The sequence below is a fragment of the Amphiprion ocellaris genome, chromosome 11, assembly GCF_022539595.1.
Source record: "Amphiprion ocellaris isolate individual 3 ecotype Okinawa chromosome 11, ASM2253959v1, whole genome shotgun sequence".
Taxonomy (NCBI): Eukaryota; Metazoa; Chordata; class Actinopteri; family Pomacentridae; genus Amphiprion; species Amphiprion ocellaris.
This window is the reverse complement of record NC_072776.1, coordinates 24,655,085-24,679,447: the sequence shown is the minus strand read 5'-3', so window position 1 is coordinate 24,679,447 and position 24,363 is coordinate 24,655,085. Positions and strand designations below refer to the sequence as shown.

At 38.7% G+C, this 24,363-nt stretch overlaps 2 protein-coding genes across 2 annotated transcripts in view; one reads left to right on the top strand and one right to left on the bottom strand.

Moving 5' to 3' along the window:
- The window catches only part of slc15a2 (solute carrier family 15 member 2), a 41,262-nt gene extending 28,265 nt beyond the window's left edge, over positions 1-12,997 (top strand). Inside the window, exons 15-23 of the mRNA XM_023274568.3 lie at positions 40-121; positions 840-965; positions 1,887-2,051; positions 3,294-3,340; positions 3,486-3,593; positions 5,002-5,101; positions 5,183-5,326; positions 6,294-6,398; positions 8,808-12,997. Of these exons, the coding sequence (XP_023130336.1) occupies positions 40-121; positions 840-965; positions 1,887-2,051; positions 3,294-3,340; positions 3,486-3,593; positions 5,002-5,101; positions 5,183-5,326; positions 6,294-6,398; positions 8,808-9,017 (1,087 nt within the window). The 3' untranslated portion in view covers positions 9,018-12,997. The remainder of the gene's footprint in view (positions 1-39; positions 122-839; positions 966-1,886; positions 2,052-3,293; positions 3,341-3,485; positions 3,594-5,001; positions 5,102-5,182; positions 5,327-6,293; positions 6,399-8,807) is intronic.
- hspbap1 (hspb associated protein 1) overlaps positions 11,578-24,363 on the bottom strand; it is a 30,929-nt gene continuing 18,143 nt past the window's right edge. The window contains exons 6-8 of the mRNA XM_023274572.3: positions 19,143-19,226; positions 18,566-18,676; positions 11,578-14,313 (exon numbers count right to left, since the gene is read on the bottom strand). Coding sequence (XP_023130340.1) covers positions 13,768-14,313; positions 18,566-18,676; positions 19,143-19,226 — 741 coding nt within the window. The 3' untranslated portion in view covers positions 11,578-13,767. The remainder of the gene's footprint in view (positions 14,314-18,565; positions 18,677-19,142; positions 19,227-24,363) is intronic.

Below are 24,363 nucleotides of genomic sequence, written 5' to 3'. Positions count from 1 at the left end.
AAGGTGTTGGCTGCTGTCACCTACTCCCTGTGTCTGCAGGCCTCTGAGGAAAATGGCTACAGGAATGATTTTTGCAGCGCTGGCCTTCGGAGCTGCCACACTGGTGGAGATCAGCGTTGTGGTACGTATGAAGGGCAATGATGATCCTGCCTCATTCTACAGAAAGACACCAAAAACTTTACTTTTGCACATTTAAAACAACAGACATTGACCCAAAGTGCAACAATATACACACATAATTAGTTGAACTAAATGCTTACATGTACATCCTGCAAATAACATCACAATACCTGCACAAATATCTCACTTAAATAAACCCAGAGTTCCCATATCTCCTAGAAAACCTGCTTCCAGTCATGGAAATAGGCAATATTGGCCACAACATCCTTGAACAAGCTCAGCTGTACTTACAGTTAAAGTGTTATGTAAACTGTCACAAGGCCCCTGAATGTGTTTTTGCATATGATGTCCTCATAATATAGCAGCTGGCAGATGAGATTAGACCCGTCTTCAGTATGCAAATTTGAAATCATGCAGGTCGCTTGCAGTTATGTTTACAAGCTTGTGTGCCACAATGGGAATTAATACTATAATCATTCTGGCAATTCTTGAGTCCAAACAATATTATTCTGTTATCTCTTGACAACAGATGCAGTGTCTAAAAATATATACAGCATATTCTTCTGAGCAACTTTGCCTATTGCTTTTTCTGCCAACAAATTGTTGTCTTCCTTTTTCTGCTGAGATTAATGTGCATTTCCTAGCATCATCATAAAAAAGTACCACATACAGTGGATATTTTTCATTATGGTGCAGTAACATCCTTCTCTGTCTACTAGAAAACTGTGGTGGATCCTGCACCTGCAAAGAATAGTCTGCTGCAGGTTGTGAACCTGGCAGGAGGTGATGCCAGTGTGAAGGTCCTCGGCACCGACCTGTTTCCAGAACCGATACCATACTTCCATGTAACCAGACACAACTTCTTATTCTATTCACTGTCAGTGTAAGGCAGCACAAAATCACCAGTGACCAGTTTAACTCATATTCCTATGTGGGTCATTCCGCCTCCATTCCCCAAATTCCCCATGCCTGACCATCTTTAATTTGACGGATTTGTTTTTAAAGTGTTGAATATTGATTGAGGTGACCATGTGTAAAATATGGGCTCATAGGTAATAGTTTTTGAGTGAAAAATTCTTGATTTTTGCCTTGTTTTCTTTCCACCAATCTGTGCAGCAATGTTTGAAGTGCCATAGCTTGAGAAATAATGTAGCCAGAGTCCTGAAATTTTGCAGGTTCACTGATATGTACATCTGGTCTTCAGCAGTACAACCCAGTACACCATGTATTATTGCTACCTTTTGTTTTAGCCCAGAAACAATATTACAGAACTCTTACACAACTGGAGGGGTTTCACCATCATATCTGCTCAATGCATGTTCAAATATTGGTCATAAATTCAAAAAGTGTAATTTTAATATGTTTTTTCTCATATAGTTGCCTCTGACTCGCACCATACTCTACATTTCCAAAGCTTGTAATGGTGCCATTCACGGGGTGGGGGGGTGGTGGTGGTGGTGGTGGTGGGGGGGGGGGGGGGGGGGGGGGGGGGGGGGGGGGGGGGTATTTTTTGGGGGGGGCACCATCATATAACTGGTTTGTATTATTATATCAAAGCAGAGTTGTACCACTGAAGACCATCTGTGCATATCAACGAGCCTGCAAAATTTCATGACTCCAGCTATATGATTTCTCAAGTTATGGCACTTCAAACATTGATCCGCAGATTGCCAGGAAGGAAACAACAAATAAATGGACATGATCCCACCTTCTTTAAGAATTTCTAACACAGAAACTAATGTTACCGTCTGGTTTCTCTGTATCAGGATTCTCCTACATATGAGACATTTCCACTGGAAGGCCCCGCCAAGTACGCTTACATTACAGTTACTTCCCTGGGAGCAGATACAGAGTGCAACCAGAGGTTTGAAGAAGAGGAGGCCTACAGTCTCATCTTATTCCCAGGACCTGCTGGAACTCAGTGCAAACTTGTGAGTGTTGCAGAACATCAGTGTTCAGTTTTTTCAGATGCAGTGAATATTTCGAAAAATTGTGAAAGAGCATCCTTATGCATTCAGATCCAACTTAATAAGATTAATAAGAATTTGCTTCTTTCATCATTGAAATCGCTTTATTTATATGTATTTATCTTAACTGAGGAGTTTAAACTGCTGTTTTTATTGTTTTTATGGTATGTATACATTTTAAAACAGTGTAAATTTAGACACGTGGATTATTGAAATGAAACAGTACCATTTACAGTATAAGAGAAGTTTGTTTTACTCTACAAGATATCTTAAAATATGTGTATCCCAGGCGTTTGTATAAAAATGTTGTATTTTTCCAGGTAATTTAGCATGTGATTTCTCTGACACACAAGAAAGAATATTTAGTTTGTTCTTATGTGACAAAATGTGACAAAAAGAAAACTTTAAATGCTTTAACAATTAAAGATTTGAGCAGAGGAGACAATAAAAAACTAAATAGATAATAGAGAAAAGACTACAAGTTACATATCTCATGTATGGGACCCTGCTTTATTCTTACTGGCTTAGAGGTCTTGGATCCCCAGATGACAGATCTGGACCTATCTCTATATTTTTTGTATTTGGTTTTGATAAGATTTGATTAACAACACAAGTAAACCACTCCAGAACTGTCATCACATTTTGATTTTTAATGGTGCAGAACCCTTAAACCTCAACTGGAAGGGAACGGGTTAACAACAAGATCAGGGATACAAAATAAAGATGTGTCCAATCTGGAATGTTTACATCAAGAGCAGAGTCAATGAACCATGTGACATGGAGAGCTAAATATACACCAGCTCACTTCTAACCAGACTACATCACATAATTTCAAAGATATAGTAGTGCAAGTAAGTGAAATTACCTGCTGTAGTCAGACTAAAAACTGAATGAATTACCAACCCACTTGAAACCAGTTTGTAAAGAACAGACAAAAACACAAATGTTGAAATTTTTGTCAGATTATGTTGTGTCAATCTGGAGCAAATCACTCACAACAAAAAGCTGAATGAGTAGCTTTTCGAGGCCTTCTACAAAATATCATGCACTCTTGGGGATCGCTCAGCTTTGGAGAAACTTTTACAAGATTGTAGAGCCTAAATATTTCCAATAATTTGAAAGGATACAACATAGGAATTTGAAGACAACAGAAATGAATGTTAATGACAGAAACTTCCTTGACATGGCTGTTTTTTAATCACTCAGGTAGAAGACTACATAATGAAAAACGAAGACGGGAATCCTTTAGTGAGGTAAAATGTGCTATAACTTGGCTTTTATACTTAAACTGTACAACATTTTAAGCTAATTCGTCCTCTACGGCATTAAAATGTAACTTAACTAGCTTAACTAATGCATTAGATTTGCTCATGAGATCGCTTGGTTTCGATTGTACAGGTTCCTCAACACACTGCCGGAGGACTTAAACATAACAGTTGGAACTGTGCTTTTCAACGTGTCCTCTGAGTACAGTGTGTCTCCAAACCAGACTGTCAGTCAGGGAGTGTGAGTAGACTGGGGGGGATGTTTGGGTCTGAACAAAAAATGCAAAATACCAAAAAAACACTGATCAGCCACAACATTAAAACCATCTACCTGATAAGAAGATCCCACTTGGATCACCAAAAAAGCTCTAACCAGTTGGGCCATGGACAAGAGTGGTCTGTTGAGGTCCTGGGGTGTCTGGCACTGGGATGTTGGCAGCAGAGCCTCGGAAATCCATGGATTGGGCTCATACTGAGATTGATCTAATGGATGCTTGGATGAATTTAATTCTCGGGAGTTTGATGGTCAGGTTGTGTTCTTTATCGTGTTCCTCAAGCAGTCCCTAAACGTCCTGGTTGGTTAGGCTGCTGATGTTGGGGAGTCTTGGTTTGCAACAATGTTTAGGTGGATAAATCCAAATGAAGCTAATGACGAAGTGCCACAAACTGCCATTCCTCGAATGGCCACTCGAGGCTTCCTCTAAAAGCAAGTCAATCCCCATAGGTCCCTAACTTTACTGATGAAATAAACATGTTTACAGCCTGGTACAAAAAACTGTTTTGTTCTGTATAGCTAATTTCTCCATTTCTGAGAAGTGTAAAGGGGGTGAATTTTTGTATAAATCATGTATTTAAATTGTAATCATGGTTAAAATTATGCATAATTAAGGGTGTGGCTGCTTTAAGTGACAAGTGAGTGCCGTCACAGGACAGTCCATGGCTCAGCTCTACTAACGCTTTGCTCATTTTTGGAATAAACAAAGACAAAGGAGTTGGGTAGTCAATCAAAAAAGCAAAAAATACAAAAAAGGTAAATGCCAATGAGCAGTGCCAACATACTGAACTTAGGGAACTATGGTTGATGTCACGGGTAGTGTGTCCATCTTTATATACAATCTACAAGTCAAAACAACATCCACATGAAAGACAGGACCCAAGGGTTCCCAGCAGAGCACTGCATTGTGATAAGGCTAGTTACTTGACATATCAGTGGTTTTAATGTGGCTAATTGGTGTAAGTTAACAATTACAGCTCCAGACCAATGTGGGACAAATGTTTGCTATATTTTAGGTTTGACTAAGTAGATATATTACTTTATTTTATTATTACTGTACTTTTATTTCTAAATTAAATTTTGGTAAATTATAGGACTGGTAAATGTTCTAAGGTTGGGTTTTTGGTGATTTGCATATGAAGTCTGACTTTGGATCAAGTTTTGTCACTGCTGAGACAGAAAGTTCTGGGTTCACCTTCACAGCCCCACTGACATCGTGGTCAATGTAGCCTCAATTAAAGACTTAAAGTGGGTGTCAAAGAAATTCTTAACTCTTATTCTCAAGGCATACTCAGCTAGTCAAATCATGTGTTTCTTTTTTGTTTTGTTTCCTTGTAATTCATCTGTCTTTTATGTATCTCCTTCCTCGGGGTAGATACTCAGACGTCACGTGCTGCTTAAAGTCAGGCGAGTGCTATAGACTTGATCTGGGCTTGCTGGACTTTGGCGCTATCTACACCATCATACTCAAGGAGGTCAGGATGCTTTCTTTAACATTTATTTTCTTGATCACAGATTCTACCAGTTGTACAACATGACTCTGTGTACCTTGTCAGGAATCGGGTAAAATCGTGGCTCACAAAACGGAGGATGTGAAAGCGAACAACGTGCACATCGCCTGGCAGATTCCTCAGTACGCCCTCATCACGGCTGGAGAGGTCATGTTCTCCATCACGGGCCTGGAATTCTCCTACTCACAGGTTTGTGTCGCTACACAGCATCTATTAGGCTCACATCCTGTATTCTCTGTATTCTTAATGCTCCAACGTAAATGTTTGGTTTGAGTATTAAACACTCACTACCTGTGGGTATGAAAGAAAAAGTTTGTAGCTTGCTGCAGTAAAGTTGAGTATTTAAAGACAGGGGTTAATCCGGACTGACTCAAGTGGCCATTCAAGGAACTGCAGTTAATCCACTTGAACAGACCATGTCTAAAACTCCCCAAAATTTGTTAGTCTGCTTCAAAATGTATTTTGTCTCTGTGCATACTGTGATACTCTAAACAAGAATTAAGTTTAATTGAGCACAGCTCCATCTATTAAACTACAGAATGACATAGAACCTATGGCATGAATTCATTCAGAACTAGAAAAGCACTCAGAGAGTGCAGTACTCCGCCAAGGCTGCTCATTCCTTGTATCATTTCCGTTGGCTGACCGAAATATGTAGCGGGCCGTGTGAATTGATGGAATTGATGCAGGCAGCTGATGTACTGTTCACTTGTAGTCATAGTTACAGTGATGCCGTGCCGTTATCTCACAACGATACAGAAATCTTTAACAAATCCGTGGATCCAGACTATAAATCTGCATCACTGCCAAAATCTTATCACTTTTCCTTGTGACCTTCCGTGAAAATTTCATCCAAATCCATTAGTCTGGTTTTGAGTAATGTTGCTAACAGAGAGACAGACGAACAGACAAACCAATGCTGATCATCACTTAAGTCCGCCAAGGCTCTGCCTCCTTGTTAGATATGGCAAAAGTATAGCTCTACCCTTAAGACTGTATGAACTACAGTCTATTACTGTTTTCAACAAAAAGAAATGCTTTCCTTCACATTTAGGAAGTAATGATCCCATTTCATGAGACCTTTAAATATTTGAACGAGCCTTGGGCTGCTTGTTGTCTCTTTATTTGACAAATGCTGCACCTCTGGTCCCTTCAGGCTCCAGCCAACATGAAGTCGGTCCTGCAGGCTGGCTGGCTGCTCACGGTCGCATTTGGGAACGTCATAGTGCTGATTGTGGCAGAAGGAGCGGGACTAGAACAGGTAGGAGTTCATGAGACATTTAAATCTCCCATATACTGTAAGGGAAAAGAGTATACATACTGATAACACAGTCAAAACTGTTTGAATGGAGTAGCTGTAAAGCTGAATTATATCTTAATATCAGAAATGCCTACCTTGGGTCTGTTGCATCCCTTGAATTACAAAAGACAGTTTCTCATTTTCCTCTAGTGGTGTTCAGTCATGCAGATAGTTTACTTTTTATTTGGCAAGATCATCTGTTTTTTCCATGCCTCCAGTACAGTGAAGATTAGCTTCACTTCATGTATTCACAGTTGCCTTTTTTCTGGATCTATTTATTTTATTGCTCTGTAAATTGCCCCTGTAGTTAGACACAAAATTATTAAAAAGGCAAGCTCCAGTGCTGAGACCCACAAATAAAATCCCAATGACCTCAACTGTATTTGATATGAGGCAGAAACTGCAAAAGCAACATAAAATCCAAACTACCTGCATGGCTGCCACTGATTTTAAATGAGTAATATGGGTGGGTGAACTCACTCTCTATCATTCCTATAAATTCCTTTTTATTACTGTCGTCAATAAAACTTATATCTACAGCTAAAATATTTCATAATATAAACATTGCATGCGTTGTAATCTTTCTATAGGGTGTATTAAACCTCTGCATTAAATTACCTTTTCACTCACAACGGTTCATATACAGTGGGGATCGAAAGTTTGGGCACCCCAGATATAAATTTGTATTAATGTGCATAAAGAAGCCAAGGAAAGATGGAAACATCTCCAAAAGGCATCAAATTACAGATGAGACATTCTTATAACATGTCAAAAAAAGTTAGATTTTATTTCCATCATTTACACTTTCAAAATAACAGAAAACACAATCATGGCGTCTGCAAAAGTTTGGGCACCCTGCAGAGTTTATAGCATGCACCGCCCCCTTTGGAAAGCTGAGACCTGACAGTGTCATGGATTGTTCACAATCATCATCTGGAAAGACCAGGTGATGTCAATCTCAAAGGTTTTAAATGCCCAGATTCATCTGACCTTACCCCAACAATCAGCACCATGGGTTCTTCCAAGCAGTTGTCTAGAACACTGAAATTGAAAATAGTTGACGCTCACAAAGCAGGAGAAGGCTATAAGAAGATAGCAAAGCGTTTTCAGATGCCAATATCCTCTGTTCGGAATGTAATTAAGAAATGGCAGTCATCAGGAACAGTGGAAGTTAAAGCAAGATCTGGAAGACCAAGAAAAATATCAGACAGAACAGCTCGGAGGATTGTGAGAAAAGCAAGTCAAAACCCACGTTTGACTGCACAATCCCTCCAGAAAGATCTGGCAGACGCTGGAGTTGTGGTACACTATTCCACCATAAAGAGATACTTGTACAAATATGGTCTTCATGGAAGAGTCACCAGAAGAAAACCTCTTCTGTGTCCTCACCACAAAAATCAGCATTTGAAGTTTGCAAATGAACATATAGACAAGCCTGATGCATTTTGGAAACAAGTTCTGTGGACCGATGAGGTTAAAATAGAACTTTTTGGCCGCAATGAGCAAAGGTACGTTTGGAGAAGAAAGGGCACAGAATTTAATGAAAAGAACCTCTGTCCAACTGTTAAGCATGGGGGTGGATCAATCATGCTTTGGGGTTGTATTGCAGCCAGTGGCACAGGGAACATTTCACGAGTAGAAGGGAAAATGGATTCAATAAAATTTCAGCAAATTTTGGATGCTAACTTGATGCCATCTGTGAAAAAGCCGAAGTTAAAGAGAGAATGGCTTCTATAAATGGATAATGATCCTAAACACACCTCAAAATCCACGGTGGATTACATCAAGAGGCGTAAACTGAAGGTTTTGCCATGGTCTTCACAATCTCCTGACCTCAACATCATCGAAAATCTATGGATAGACCTTAAAAGTGCAGTGCGTGACAGACAGCCCAGAAATCTCAAAGAACTGGAAGACTTTTGTAAGGAAGAATGGGCGAAGATACCTCAAACAAGAATTGAAAGACTCTTAGCTGGCTACAAAAAGCATTTACAAGCTGTGATACTTGCCAAAGGGGGCAATATAAGGTATTAACTCTGCAGGGTGCCCAAACTTTTGCAGACGCCATTATTGTGTTTTCTGTTATTTTGAAAGTGTAAATGATGGAAATAAAATCTAACTTTTTTTGACATGCACATTAATACAAGTTTTTACCTGGGGTGCCCAAACTTTCGATCCCCACTATATATATATATATATATATATATATATATATATATATATATATATATATATATATATATATATATATATATATATATATATATACATATATATCATACATACATACATACATACATACATACATACATACATACATACATATATATATATATAAATATAAACACTAACCTGTGTTTGTTACCTCAGTGGAAAGAGTTCTTGCTGTTTGCCAGCCTGTTGCTGGGCGTCTGCATCATCTTCTCCATCATGACCTGCTTCTACACCTATGTCAACCCTGAGCAGCTGGAGAAGTTTTACCTGGAAAATTCAGGGAAGGAGGGAGACAACAACGAGAACATGAAGAAGAAAAATAACGACGTACCACTGAAAAAAACAGGGAAGGGCACCAGACTGTAATTTCTTGCCTTCTTGGAAGTTTTATGGTTTTTAAGGTATAATTTTTGTGAAAATGCAGCACTAAAATATGATCGTTGGACATTTCTTGTGGTTTTTAAGTCCAGTATTTGTGACATTTACAGATGGAGTCAGCGATTGTGGAAACAGATTTTTTTTTAGCTAGTTAGCATGTTTCAATAGAAAACCTGTGAACAGTCTTGCATAGTCATTCTACACAGTGGTGGAGAATGGTCTGACTGCACCTCATTATCAGTACAACTACTCACAATAGTATCTAAACTATCAGTTATTTATAATCAAGAAGACTGATAATCAAAATTGGAAATGGATATGAATTTGTAGAAAAAAATGTAATCTTGGTATAAAAATTTAAAATAACACTCCAACATAAATCTAAACTTTATTGAAATGCACTATTGTTATGCTATTATTGTTTTCCATATGTTTACTTAACAGAAGACTTTAACTTTTATTTGATCTAATAGTTGGCCAAACTGATAATCAGTTAACCCCTGGATGGCAGTTTTGTTTGGCAGAACCAAGCCCAAGATGCAGAAACTATGTCAAATTAGATGAAGAGGAACTTGTGTTGGTGGAACATTTGCACATGGAGAGGAGGGAATTGTCATTAAAATTGATAATTTCTAGAAAGAACCAAGCAGGTCTGCCATATTGCACAATTCATGTGATCAGAGGTTGCCATTTTCAGCATGTAGGTTGTTTCTCAGAGGTTGTGGTTGTTGTTGTTATCTGTAACTTAGTAGATTTTGATAATAGTAACTATGAACTTACACACGTGGACGAAATTGTTGGTACCCCTCCGTTAATGAAAGAAAAACCCACAATGGTCACAGAAATAATTTAAATCTGACAAAAGTAATAAAAAATAAACATTCTATAAAAATTAACCAATGAAAATCAGACGTTGCTTTTGAACCGTGGTTTAACAGAATTATTTTTAAAAATAAACTCATGAAACAGGCCTGGACAAAAATGATGGTACCCTTAACTTAATATTTTGTTGCACAACCTTTTGAGGCAATCACTGCAATCAAATGATTTCTGTAATTGTCAATGATACTTCTGCACCTCTCAGCAGGTATTCTGGTTCACTCCTCATGAGCAGACTGCTCCAGTTGTTTCAGATTTGAAGGGTGCCTTCTCCAGATGGCATGTTTCAGCTCCTTCCACAGATGGTCAATAGGATTTAGATCAGGGCTCATTGAAGGCCACTTCAGAATAGTCCAGTGTTTTCCTCTTAGCCATTCTTGGGTGTTTTTAGCTGTGTGTTCTGGGTCATTATCCTGTTGCAAGACCCATGACCTGCAACTGAGACCAAGCTTTCTGACGCTGGGCAGCACATTCCTCTCTAGAATACCTTGATAGTCATGAGATTTCATTGTACCCTGCACAGATTCAAGACACCCTGTGCCAGATGCAGCAAAGCAGCCCCAGAACATAAAGGAGCCTCCTCCATGTTTCACAGTAGGGACAGTGTTGTTTTCTTGATATGCTTCATTTTTATATTGGTGAACATAGAGCTGATGTGCCTTCCCAAAAAGTTCCAATTTTGTCTGGTCTGTCCATACGACATTCTCCCAGAAGCTTTGTGGCTTGTCAACATGTAGTTTGGCAAATTCCAGTCTGGCTTTTTTATGATTTCTTTTCAACAATGGTGTCCTCCTTGGTCGTCTCCCATGAAGTCCACTTTGGCTCAAACAATGACGGAGAGTCTGATCTGACACTGATGTACCTTGACCTTGGAGTTCACCTTTAATGTCTTTAGAGGTTGTTCTGGGCTCTTTTGTTGCCATTCGTATTGTCGGTCTCTTTGATTTGTCATCAATTTTCCTCCTGCGGCCACGTCCAGGGAGGTTGGCTACAGTCCCATGGATCTTAAATTTCTGAATAATATATGCAACTGTAGTCACAGGAACATCAAGCTGCTTGGAGATGGTCTTATAGCCTTTACCTTTAACATGCTTGTCTATAACTTTCTTTCTAATCTCCTGAGACAACTCTCTCCTTCACTTCCTCTGGTCCATGTTTAGTGTGGTACACGTCACCAAACAGCACAGTGACTACTTGTAACCCTAGAAATATGCCAACTGACTGATTACAAGTTTGTAGACACCTGTGATGCAAATTAGAGGACACATCTTGATTGAACATGTCCCTATGGTCACATTATTTTCAGTCTTTTCTAGGGGTACCATCATTTTTGTCCGGGCCTGTTTCATGAGTTTATTTTTTAAAGTAATTCTGTTGAACCACAGTTCAAAAGCAATGTCTGATTTTCATTGGTTAATTTTCATAGAATTTTAATTTATTATTACTTTAGTCAGATTCAAATTATTTCTGTGACCATTGTGAGTTGTACCAACAATTTTGTCCATGTGTGTACTTTCCTATCTTTACTTGAGAGTGTGTTTTTTGAGTTTGAGTCGATTACTTCTTCATTTTATGTTCAGATTTTGTAATGCCTTCTCTCAAAACCCTGTGTTCTCGCTCAAGTTTGAAGTAAACGTACCTGCAAAGAGGAGAATGTCTTTAGTCAGCGTCATACCTGGCATTTTATTTGTTGAGGACTTTTTACAAAGGTTGTTTCACATAAATTCGAGTGTAAGAGCACAAACTTGAGAGCAGAAGCACAGAACAACTATTCAGCAACAGTATATGATCATATAAGTGCAAGAAAATCAGCAGATTGAGCAGCAACACAGCAGATTTCTATGTGAGCAAAGGTTATTTAAGAAATAGTGCAAGGTTTGGAGGGAAACCACACAATATCTGCCTTTAAAATTAAAAAAATAACGCTCTCAACCTAAAAGAACATGTTCTTGATTAAAGATAGGGTCATGCAGATAGCAGGCGATGAAAGAGACATGAAATGAAAGGCAGAAATAGCAGGTTTATACCTACAGTCACCATGTGATTAGTGATGAATGTACTCAGAACACACTAGAATAGTGTTTTGTGGAGCCACACAAGCCACTTTGTTTCCCATTTACAGAGCCAGAGCTGTGCGCGAATACCAGATTTTTTTATTCAGCATTCAGCTCACACAAAGAACAGACAGCCAGCAGACAATGAGGAGATATTCACTGAATTTGGCCAAAAAGTATCTTTGATTAGAACCACTGACATTACCTTTAATGTATTCTGTGAAGCCTGTTTAACACTCCAGTCATTTCCAAGTTATAACTATACAGCTGAATTATCTGAATGAGACTCAGCACATTAAAGTGTTTGAGACAAAAAAAAATATTTCTCACACCATGATCAATAGTGTTATTTTAGTAAATTAAAAGATTATATTTTGCATATATTTGTTGCATATTAACTCAATGTTAGAGTGTTGTATTTTTAATGCTGCTTACATAATAATCATATCCTACATCATCTGTGACAGAACACATGGGAGAAATGATTCAGTTTACACTGTGCCTTTAAGAATGATATTAAAGCACAATAGCTGGGTTTGACTTTCAGAAATCAAAGCTCATTGTTACCAAATGTCTGATGTCTTGAATATATTACCAAGGAAACCAGTACCTATCTGCACCTATACTATTATACAGTACAACATATGAAGACCAGGGAAAGTTTACCATATAGAGACAACCAGCTTTATTTTGTATACTTGATTCTTGCCTTTTTTATGGAAAACATTCTGAGATATCCTGGTAAGAAAATTACAAGCTGAAATCCATTAAGCTGCTTCAGGTTCAGGTTCCAGGGGTTGTACATGTTGGCTCACTGTCATTAAAACAACTTCTCTTAATGTCAGTAGTAACTTGTGTGCTTTTCCTACTGTGAAAAATCAAAATGTCTAGTGTGAAAAAGGCCTGTTGTGTATGTGATTTGTTCTTTATGTGTTCAAACATGCAAAACCGTGCATATTTTTATAGTGTTTATTCAGGAAAAAAGTAAATGATGCTCCTCCCTATGAAATTCTGTAAATAAACTCTTGACTGTGATGTCAAAATTTTTTGCATTTTTTCCCCCCCTTTAATCACGACCGGGAACATTTTTGTGCCACAATATTTTATATCTGTGATCATCTATGCTCAGATGTGTAAAATGTCATCTAAGTCGTCGAAAACAAATACAAGAAATTAAGTTTAGAAAAGAAATCTGTGAAAATATTACATTTATTATCCCCCTGCCTGTAGCTGCACACCCGTCCTTTGTCTCCTCTGAGATGAGTGACCTGTGGCAGCAGACTGTTCAAACAGTCCCATTTCATTCATTGCTCCTAACGCAGGTTCCATCAATCACAAAACCATTACGATCAGCCCTCTGTGGCTGCTCAGTGACAACTCCCATTACCGACTGACAGAGAAACATTACGCTGAAAACAAATGTTTGCATCCCTGCAATATTATTGTGAATTATTTGGCTTATTAGCATACTAAATTGATTTAAGTGGTCATTTTTCCTACTCTGGGGGAACCAAACAGGATTAGCATGTGCAGGTAAACAAAACAAGGAAATGTTAGAGCCACTCGATGGCGATTACGATTTGCTTTAGGTGTGACTTCTTGCATCCAGGGGAAAGGCCCGGAGAAACTGACAAATGAGAGAAGAATAACTGACATCACAACACTACCGGTAGCTTAGAGGATGTATTTCTGCAGCCAGAGATTCTTTTTTTTTTTTTTTTTTTTTTTTTTTTAGTCTTGCTCACATCTCTAAATCACTGCAAACTTCAGCGAGACTTATTGTCTTCCTCAGGTGCGTATTAAAGTTAGAGTGGCATAGTATTCCTGTGACTTCCCATATGTCTTTCCAATAAAAGCTTGGTGACACGAGTGACGATATCAGGATGCACCAGGCAGCCTAATAGGTCATTAGTGGTTATTGTTGTATGTTTAAACTCCTTATAATCCTCTGAAGAGTGCTCTGATGTCCCTCCTGCACAGTCACATGGTCCACTTTGAGTTAAACCAGAGCTACATTCATGTTTTCCATCGTGGGGTTTCACAATCGATTCAGAAGTGCTTCTCGATTCAGCATCTGAGCCAGCGGTGCAGTTCCTGGAAGAGCTGACATCTAGATGTTTCTGGGTCAAACTCAGTTCTTGCTGAGAGCATACAGCGATGAGATGTGGTCCAAAGGGAACACTGAATGGTGCACGATTTCTAACACAGTCTCGGTTCTTCTTGATTTGTCCACTCGAGTCCCGCTTGACTGGGCAGGTGTCTCTCGGGTTCTGAGTCTGCTGTCTTTGAGCACAAGCTCTCACCGCTAGGTTCACATACTGCATGTTCTCATCATGGGATGCTTTTCCTTCCTGCAAAAACACAAGAGAGAAGTTGAGATAGCTACTGAGAGTTACACAGCATTGAAAGCCTTTGAGATTTTAAGAGGAAACAAACAAAAAAATATCAATACATGTTTTCAGCGATATTTGAAACTAACTGCTTAACAACCAAATGTACTAGAAACCACTTTGTTCTGTGTTGTGAGCTTTAAGTTATTAAAAAGAGCAATATACCCTGACACACATGCATTGATTTTCTCATTTTTCTATAACAAAAGAAAAAATGCCTTTAAGCTATTTGCAAGCTATAGTCAAATAAATGTTGAATGATTGGTACATCATTAGAAAAGGCATGTCTTGCATCAGCAGTTGATTGTTAAAATGTCTGCAGAAACCTCTGTACTTACCAGTTAGATTTTATTCATTTTATTAATGCTGTTATTAAAGTTTACATGCACAAAAGATAAGACAATATATAATAAAAGAAACCCTTTAGAAACCTCATATTGCTGTCTTGGAAGAATCACAGGCTAACAAATGACTCATATCATTCAGATTTGCCTGATTCAAAGATGGCCTATTACCTTCAGTGTAGCCTGTAAACTGCTTCTAACACACTTAGAAAGCACCACGAGTGGGTTTTAAGTTCAGTGCTTCTCCTCTATTTGTATTTACAGGAAGCATCCCAGGGGCTTTAGTCTCTCTCTACCATCTGTGTTTCTATACTACATCTCAGCACACAGTAAATGATCTCTTGTAGGTGGGATAAATACACTTTGTAAGTGTTAGAAGCTTCCTGGCTGTAAGAGCTGAAAAACAGCGTGGGAGGAAATGTTAGTAAACTATCAAAGGCAAACTGGAGTTGCATCAGGCTTGTGGAGATCTGAATAAATTCAAGCACAAAAGTTAGTTCAGTTGTACTTTACACTAATAATACTGCACAATGGGAGACTTCTTGTACCTGGACAGATAACACTTTGAGGCTCAGTTAAAGAGGTCAGTGTTTCCATAAAAAAAAAAAAAAAAAAAAAAAAAAAAAAAACTTCTTCTTCTTGTGTGTTCAGAATCATTTACTATTTATTGTATATTCCACTATAGGAGGGCAAATGCCATTATAGAGAGTGAATTATTTTACACTATGTAGCTTGCAACAGAAAAGTAGTGTAAAACTGATCACCAGCAACAAGAGCATCATACTATAAAGACACTTTTTTTTAATTGAATGCTAAAAAGTCATTGCAATATGGTTCAAATCAATTCCAGAAAGTCAAAATATAAAATAGCTTTACAACATTTTGTAGTTGACTGGGTGGGTTAAACAAGAAAGTTGCTCTCGTGTGTCATAATAAATGTAAAGCTACAGTTAGCAGTTAATTAGCTTAGCTTAACATACAGTTGTGCTCATAAGTTTATATACCCTGGCAGAATTTATGATTTCTTGGCCATTTTTCAGAGAATATGAATGATAACACAAAAACCTTTCTTTCACTCATGGTTAGTGTTGTGCTATAGTTTTTTTTATTATCAAACAACTGTGTTTATTCTTTTTAAATTATAATGACAATAGAAAGTACCCAAATGGCACTGATCAAAAGTTTACATACCCTGGAGGTTTGGCCTGATAACAGGCACACAAGTTGACACAAATGGGTTTGAATGGCTACTAAAGGTAACCATCCTCACCTGTGATCTATTTGCTTGTAATCAGTGTGTGTGTATAAAAGGTTAGTGAGTTTCTGGGCTCTTGACAGGCCCTTCATCTTTCATCCAGTGCTGCACTGACGTTTCTGGCTTCTAAATCATGGGGAAAGCAAAAGAATTGTCAAAGAATCTGCAGGAAAAGGTAATTGAGCTGTATAAAACAGGAAAGGGATATAAAAAGATATCCAAGGATCTGAAAATGCCTATTAGCAGTGTTCAAACATTAATTAAGAAGTGGAAACTGAGGGGTTCTGTTGAAACCAAACCACGGTCAGGTAGACCAACAAAAATTTCAGCGACAGCTGCCAGAAAAATTGCTCGGGATGCAAAGAAAAACCCACAAATAACTTCAGCTGAAATACAGGAGTCTCTGAAAAAAACTGGTGTGGCCATTTCAAGATGCACAATAAGGAGGCACTTGAACAAAAATGGGCTCCATGGTCGAGTCGCCAGAAGAAAGCCGTTACTACGCAAATGCCACAAAGCATCCTGCTTACAATATGCCAAACAGCACAGAGACAAGCCTCAAAACTTCTGTAACAAAGTCATTTGGAGTGATGAGACCAAAATTGAACTTTTTGGCCACAACCATAAACGCTACATTTGGAGAGGAGTAAACAAGGCCTATAATGAGAAGTACACAATCCCTACTGTGAAACACAGAAGTGGATCGCTGATGTTCTGGGGATGTGTGAGCTACAGAGGCACAGGAAACTTGGTAAAAATTGATGGCAAGATGAATGCAGCATGTTATCAGAAAATACTGAAGGAAAACTTGCACTCATCAGTCCAGAAGCTGGGGACATGGGACATACTTGGACGTTCCAACATGACAACGATCCAAAGCACAAGGCCAAGTCTACCTGTCAGTGGCTACAACAGAATAAAGTAAAGGTTCTGGAGTGGCCATCTCAGGCCTTGTCCACACGTAGCCGGGTATCTCACAAAACGAAGATATTTTTCTACGATTCGGCCTATCATCCACATGAAAACGCAGATTTACGTCATCAAAAATGATTCTTTTTAAAAACTCCGACCAAAGTGAAGATTTGCGAATTCTCCGTTTTATGCGTCTGCATGTGGACATCAGTAACCGGGGTTTTGCGTTTTGAAATGTCACCACCTGCGACAAAATATGTTCTTACGTCACATATGCATTCGGTAACAGTATGGATGCTCTCACAAGGTTTTGGGCGCTGTTTCTTGTACAGGCGCTTTTTACTTGCTTGTTTTTACAAGCCCAGATACTGCTCCACATTCAACAACACAGGCGAAGGATGACATTAAGGACGGTTATTCTCCACCACCTTGCTAGGATTTGGGGAACTACTGCCACCTAAAGGTCTCGCATGCTTATGAATGTGCTTAAAAACGCACTTATGCGTATGTAAGGTGTGGATGAAGTTTTTTTCTGAAAACGAGGTGGTGTGTACGTAAGTTTTTTCTAGACGGAGGGGACAGGATATTCGGTTTTACAAAAACCCTGCTATGTGTGGACAAGGCCTCAGTCTCCTGACCTCAATATCACTGAGCCACTCGGGGGAGATCTCAAACGTGCAGTTCATGTAAGGCAGCCCAAGAATTTACAGGAGCTGGAGGCTTTTTGCCAAGAAGAATGGGCAGCTTTACCATCTGACAAAATAAAGACCCTCATCTACAACTACCACAAAAGACTTCAAGTTGTCATTGATGTTAAAGGGGGGAATACACGGTATTAAGAACTGGGGTATGTAAACTTTTGATCAGGGTCATTTGAGTAGTTTCTGTTGTCAATATGATTTAAAAAGAGTAAATACAGTTGCTTGATAATAAATGGCTTCACCCAACCACTTACCATGCGTGAAAGAAAAGTTTTTGTGTTATCATTCATATTCTCTGAAAAATGACCAAGAAATCATAAGTTCTGCCAGGGTATGTAAACTTATGAGCACAACTGTATATACAAATGGTAAATCATGACTCAACTATAGTTTAAACCACTATTAGATGAAGGGGGCTTGACATGAGGAATGACCAAAGCTGTGTTCCAGTTTTGCCCTTTGACACACAGCACTTCCTGGGGTTTATCTGTGTGAAAAAGTAACAGGAACGTGTTAATCTTTTCTAAAGAAAGTTGTATTTTTCCTCCAGAAAGTGGTAAAGTTGAGACACAGGTATGCTTTCAGATAGATAGATACTTTGTTCATCTCCTTGAGGAAATTCAAGGTATCCAGTAGCTCATGCATGTTAGATACAAGATGGGTAAGGAAAAGAATACAGAAAGAATATATGAAAGATTAACGTGCAAGTACAAAACAATATGCAATCAATGTGCTGTTTTTGTGTTTGTTAGCGTGATTATGCAAAAACTATACAGCTGAATTGCATGAAATCTGGTGGAGAATGGGCAAAGGAGGGACATGCTGGTAAATTCTGCTGCAGATCTGTAATATTTTCTTTAAAACTGCTAGAACTTAAGTGTTTTTTTGCAGTTGTTCAGAGTAAAACACCTACAGGGTGCCTATACGAGCCAGAAGCAGGAGTCAGAAGAGAGCCTTTGGTCTGACAGAGTAATTAATGTCAGAGAATAATTATTTCCTACCTCTGTGGGGTTAAGCCACTTGTCACTGTTGTCATCACTCCGAGCACTTTTAATTGCGAAGACAACCGTCTTGGCCACAGCTTCGCTAATTCTTGCCATGTCATCCATCTCCTGTGCAGGAACAGGCAGTCAAGTAAGCATCACTATAATGAATACTGAATATCAAGATAGTTACAGTCAGTCATGAGCACACAGCCTCTGGGTGTGCTGCACAAACAGTTTGTTGTATCTGCGACCTTGCAGGGAGAACTGAAGAGAGACCCACTCTTTGAATAAACATTTGTCTGGCCGCAGGGAGCTTTTTTTCATGCGGCACACACTCCTCGTTGAGCACACACACTTATCAAAATGACAGAGGATCTGTTATTGCCAAGCCTGTTCATTACTCAAAAATGAGAGGGGTCTTAATCTGGGAGCACTAAACAGTGGCAGGATCAACCTGAGCAGCAGTTCTTCAGGGCAGCAACATATCGCCTCCACTTAAAAGCCACATTTTGTATGGAACATATGCAACATTGGTTTAGGTTCTGAGCCGATGAGCTTAAGTGTGAAAACGAGACATGATAGCGCAGCTTACCAGCTCAATCCAGGAGTTGATGCTGACAGTGAGGGGATCCACCGACTCCACATAGTGCCACCAGTGTCTGGGAACATAAAGCACCTGCACAAAGAAGATAAACTATCCTTAGGAGCTTAAATGGATTAGAGTTCATTTACAGGTCCAACTCCAATTCCCTTCTGTCTATCTAAGCCTGTAAAGATAAATTGTGAGAGAATACGTAACTGCTCTGATCATCCACCAGGTGGCAGCAGACCCCCCCATCTGCACTGTCAGTGGTTCATCCATTCATGAAGTGTATGGAAAGCCCTTTGAGCATTTATTCCATATCCTTGATATCAGACACTAGTTGAACTAGTGAATCCCAAAGTGCTCACTAGTTAAAGGGTCTTTTGAATCAACTAGTTAACTAGTGATGCCCAAATGCTTACTAGTAGAACTAGTGAAACCCAAATTGCCCACTAGTTACACTCGTTGCTCTAAATGCTAATCAGGAGGCAGGAAAGTGCCGTAAGTGGACACCTGCTGTTGGCTCTCCAGGAAGAGTTCCACCCAGCAAAAATTTAACCCTGTAAAGCCTAATTCTGAGTTTCCACTATTGTTCGCTGCCCCTTGCTTAATATGCATGCAGATTAAAGCCATTTTTTCCTGTTGTAACAATTCACTGCAGTGTTTCCTCTACAGCTGCTCCTTCAAATTTTTTATTTATTTTTTGTTATTGTCGCAAATACACCCATATGAAATACACCGCTTTCACAGCAGAGTTCTGCACTGTGTCGGGTACTCGCGAGTACTAAGGTAAACTACAGACAACTATCTTGAGCAGTTTCTACTATTTGATACGTCGGGTTAATACGATGTTAATTACTCGCGAGAGCGTGGCCTTGAAAGTGACATGACGTCAAGCACCAGGCACCAGGTCAGAGAGTCAGAGGAGTGTCGTCTTGGAAAATAGGGCAGCGACTTACCGGAGAAAAGTTATAACCAAAGATAACTCTTAATATATATTTTACAAGTTAAATAGACATTCACAAAATATTGATGGCCAGCTAACATTACGTAACACATCGGTAGCTTCAGTTAATTGGGCCCAGTGCCAACTCAGTGTCGCTTACATGAGTAAACTATTGATAGCATTAAGCTAATATCTACATACTATGATGTAACTGCTGACTGCATTTTCAAATGAGCCTGTTCAATTTTTTTTTAACATTCAGCCTTTAAAAAGCCATTTTCAACTGGCCATTCAATAAATAGGTTGTATAAGTAAAATGTGCAGTAAAGTATCATTTGTTTACACATCACGACTCCCCGGAGAGCCTGCCCTCGAGGAAACACTGAACTGGTTGATTTTTTTGTTTCCTTGTTTCTTTTTAAATTCTGAAACCCAAAGCCACATAATGATTTGCTTTGGTGAGCTTGATAAACAGTAGGGTTGGTCCAAATAGCAATTTCTGGGCTCCGGACATTCAGGTTCAATTAATGACGAATATCCGAATATTTGGTCGTCGGCCGGGGGGGTGAAACGCATGTTCGAGCGATGATTCTCAGGGTGTTCAACGTCAGAGTCCGACAGCATTAGCATTAACAAAGTATGTATCTAGCTGAGAACGGATGAAATATGTGGATGTGTTCTCGCTCCACCTACATTATCGAGGATGCAGCGGACCAGATTGGGGCAGCCAAATAACCCATAATGCATTTTGCGCAAAGGCTGAGGAGAAAACTTTCAGAGGTAACACAAGTATTTTTGGGAATACTACTGTTATTGTGACCCAAAATGTAGTTTTCAGATTTTTTCAGGTGAGAAAGTAATTTTGTAAACATCAAATATGTGGTCAGTTTATCCAGCTAAAGCCTGATTAAAAATTTACTCCAACTGTTTCGGAGATGTGAGGGTCCAGGATAGACGGCTATGACCAGACGGTAAGCGCTCACTGCAGCCGCCGAGAGCAGCCTTTTCTCGGCAAGACTTTTTTGAAATCTGCCGCTGGCTCTGACGGTTCTATAGTGGTTAAACACGGGTATTAGTAGTTTTACATTTATCTAACGGTCACACTTTGGCCTCACACTATTTGTTTTTTTATTGTTTAGAGAAAATCAGTTTGAAAGAAGTTAATGTTCGTAACTTTATATTGTTAATGTTTTACTCGATCGCTCACTGTGTACTTCTGAATTATTTTGTCTTCATTACCTGTAGTACGATTTTGTTCTACTCTTATGACTGTTACTGTGCAGTAAAAATAACATTTAAGCAAAATTTTAGTAGAGGGACATCTGAAGAAACCAAGATCCTCATTGACTGCTGGGAGACTCCACAGACAGAACATCAGCATCTCCATCTTCAGCATCTGGACCAGCATGATGCTGTTCATGGAAACTGAAGGAGATAAAATGCTTAAATATATTTAAGCATTTTGCAATTAAACATTTTTCAACTGTGTTCAAAAAATTAATGTAATTGTTGAAGCCATAATGAAATGTTCCTCTAATATCAGACCTGTTTGATCAGACGCTGCTTTTGTTTGAAAAGGTTTCTGTTTTATTACCTGACAGGCAGAAGAAGAGCTCACCTGTATTCAGGTTCTGTAAAGCAGTTGACATGAAATATTATATATACACACACACACACACACACACACACACACACACACACACACACATATATAATATATTATATTATATTATATTATATATCATTACAACTAGTACACCGTTTCTCTAACATGCAAGGATTTTAGGAGCACTAGTTAATGTTTTCGGCACACTAGTTGACATTTACATCTTACTAGTTTCACAAAATTGCTTACTAGTTGACATGTGAACACAACTAGTGAACTTGTAAAGTGTTGTAACTGGCAAACATGTTCACCAGTCGAATTTGATAATGTCACGAGTTAACTAGTTGTGTGCACATGTCAACTAGTAAACAATTTTATCAAACACGTTCAAAGTCTGTACAAGTTCAGAATTGAGCCTGACAAGTGAGACAAAATGTCTTCAATTATTTAACTAGTGAGACGAATACCAGTGTCACTAGTTAACTAGTGACTCACTCTGGACCCAACTAGTTTACTAGTAAGAAAACGTGTTTCACTAGTTAACTAGTGGGGTCAAAATGAGCCCAACTAGTGTAACAAGTGGATATCTTGACATTTACTAGTTAACTAGTAAACATTTTGGGCCTCACTAGTTAGCTAGTAAGGTCAAAATAAACTGTAAGTAGTTAAGTAGTCTGGGTTTCTCCATTCACTAGTCAACATGTAGCCTGTAATAGGCAGCTTCGAGTTAACTAGCTGCAATTCCTCAGGGCAACTTGTCATCTAGTTTAAAACATGCAAATGAATTGGGTGGGATAATGACAAAATCTGAATCCTGATTGGTGTATTTTAACTGTAGAGCCAATAGGAATCCTGGATGCACACTTTCTCCCCATCTCCTCATTAGTTTTTTTGTATAACTAGTTAACTAGTGTGCACTTTGGCATTCACTAGTTCCACTAGTAAACATTTTGGACCTCACTAGTTGAACTAGTTAAGTCAAAATGTCTCACTAGTGTAACTAGTGGATATTTGTGCCATCACTAGTTAACTAGTACAACTTTTGAGCCTCACTAGTTAAATATTTGGACTTCAAGAGGCTTTCACTGGTTAACCAGTCAGTATTTTGGCCTTCACTAGTTAACTAGTGGATGTTTTGGTTCTCACTAGTTAACTAGTGAAGGAAATCCTAGGTCACTAGTGAACTAGTGACGAGAATCCATGTTTGACTAGTTAACATGTTCCTGAAAATGACTGGCTAGTCAGAGTTTTTCTGCAACTAGTACAGCAAAGTGCATAACTAGTGTGGCTGAATGTCCAACTAGTGCTGACAAAGACCGAACTAGCGAAGAAAACTAATGTCTGATATCAAGGATATGGAATAAATGCTCAAAGGGCTTTCCATATAAAGTGACACTATTATAAAGAAGGTGGCATATTGATTCCAGGCCTCCACAGCACTCTTGACTCATTCGTGGGTTGTGGTCTGACAAGAGGAATGATCTTTCCTCTGATTTGATTTGCAGAGATGGAGTCATCATGTATGAGACTGCTGTTGATACCAAAACTATCCATTCTGTGTCAACAGCTTGAGTATTTCCAAGTGTACAGTGAAGCAAATGTGAGCGCAGAAGCCGACTTGTAGCTGCTGTTAAGAGAATATGAATGGCAGCCGCAGGATTGAGTGGAGGACATCAAGGTCATATCTGTGAGTAGCTGCAGAATCAAAGAGGTTAACGATGTCAGATATCAAAAGGCCAATTTTAAACTAAGATAGAGGCCATGATTTAAAGTTTCCTGTTATTAGACTCATTCAAGATGAGCCATACCTGCAAAGAATCGATTTCTGGCAATCGCTGCACAATGCATGTTGGTTTGATTTCTGTCCAACTTGATCCTGAATTGCCTTGATTTACTCAACGATACCATTGTAAAATCAAAGCATCTGCAGTTTCTGGAACCAATCACGGCGGTCTTCCAGCGATGGTATGGACTTGGAACATGATGGCAAACGCCTGGCTTTCACCTGATCTGACAGCTGATTGATTTAGATACTGAGTCAACAACAAAACATTTGATAGTACATTATTATCTTATTTAAGAATTAATATGTTGATGTTTTCATAATTAATCAATTATCCATTTGCTATAAAATGTCAGAATTTCACGAAAATGTCAACTAGTGTTTCCCAGAGCCCAAGATGATGTCCTTAAATGTCTTGTTTTGTCCACAACCCAAAGACATTCAGTTTACTGTCATGGAGGAATAAAGAAACCAGAAAATATTTCAGTTTTAGATCCTATAATTTGAGATTTTTGCCTTTTTTCCTTTAAAAGTTACCTAAACCACCTAATCAATCAAAAAAACTACCTAATTAGTTGACATTTAATCGACTTACTACTGCAGCTCTGAGAGAAAACTTTCATTTTAGTTGAACTCGAGGAACTTTTCCTGATTTTGAAGAATTTTTCTGTCAAAGTAACAAATGTTGGTTCACGATGGCGTTCACAGCGTGTATCAGCCACAGAGGCTAAAAACATATTACATATATTACAGATTATAGACAGTACAAAATACTTCACAATTGTATATTATTGTTAAACTGATTTAATTCCTGAAGAATTTAGCAACATTCAAATATCTGGTAAGTGGGATGTGAGGATTTTCTAAATAACATTTGCATAAACATGAAGAATTC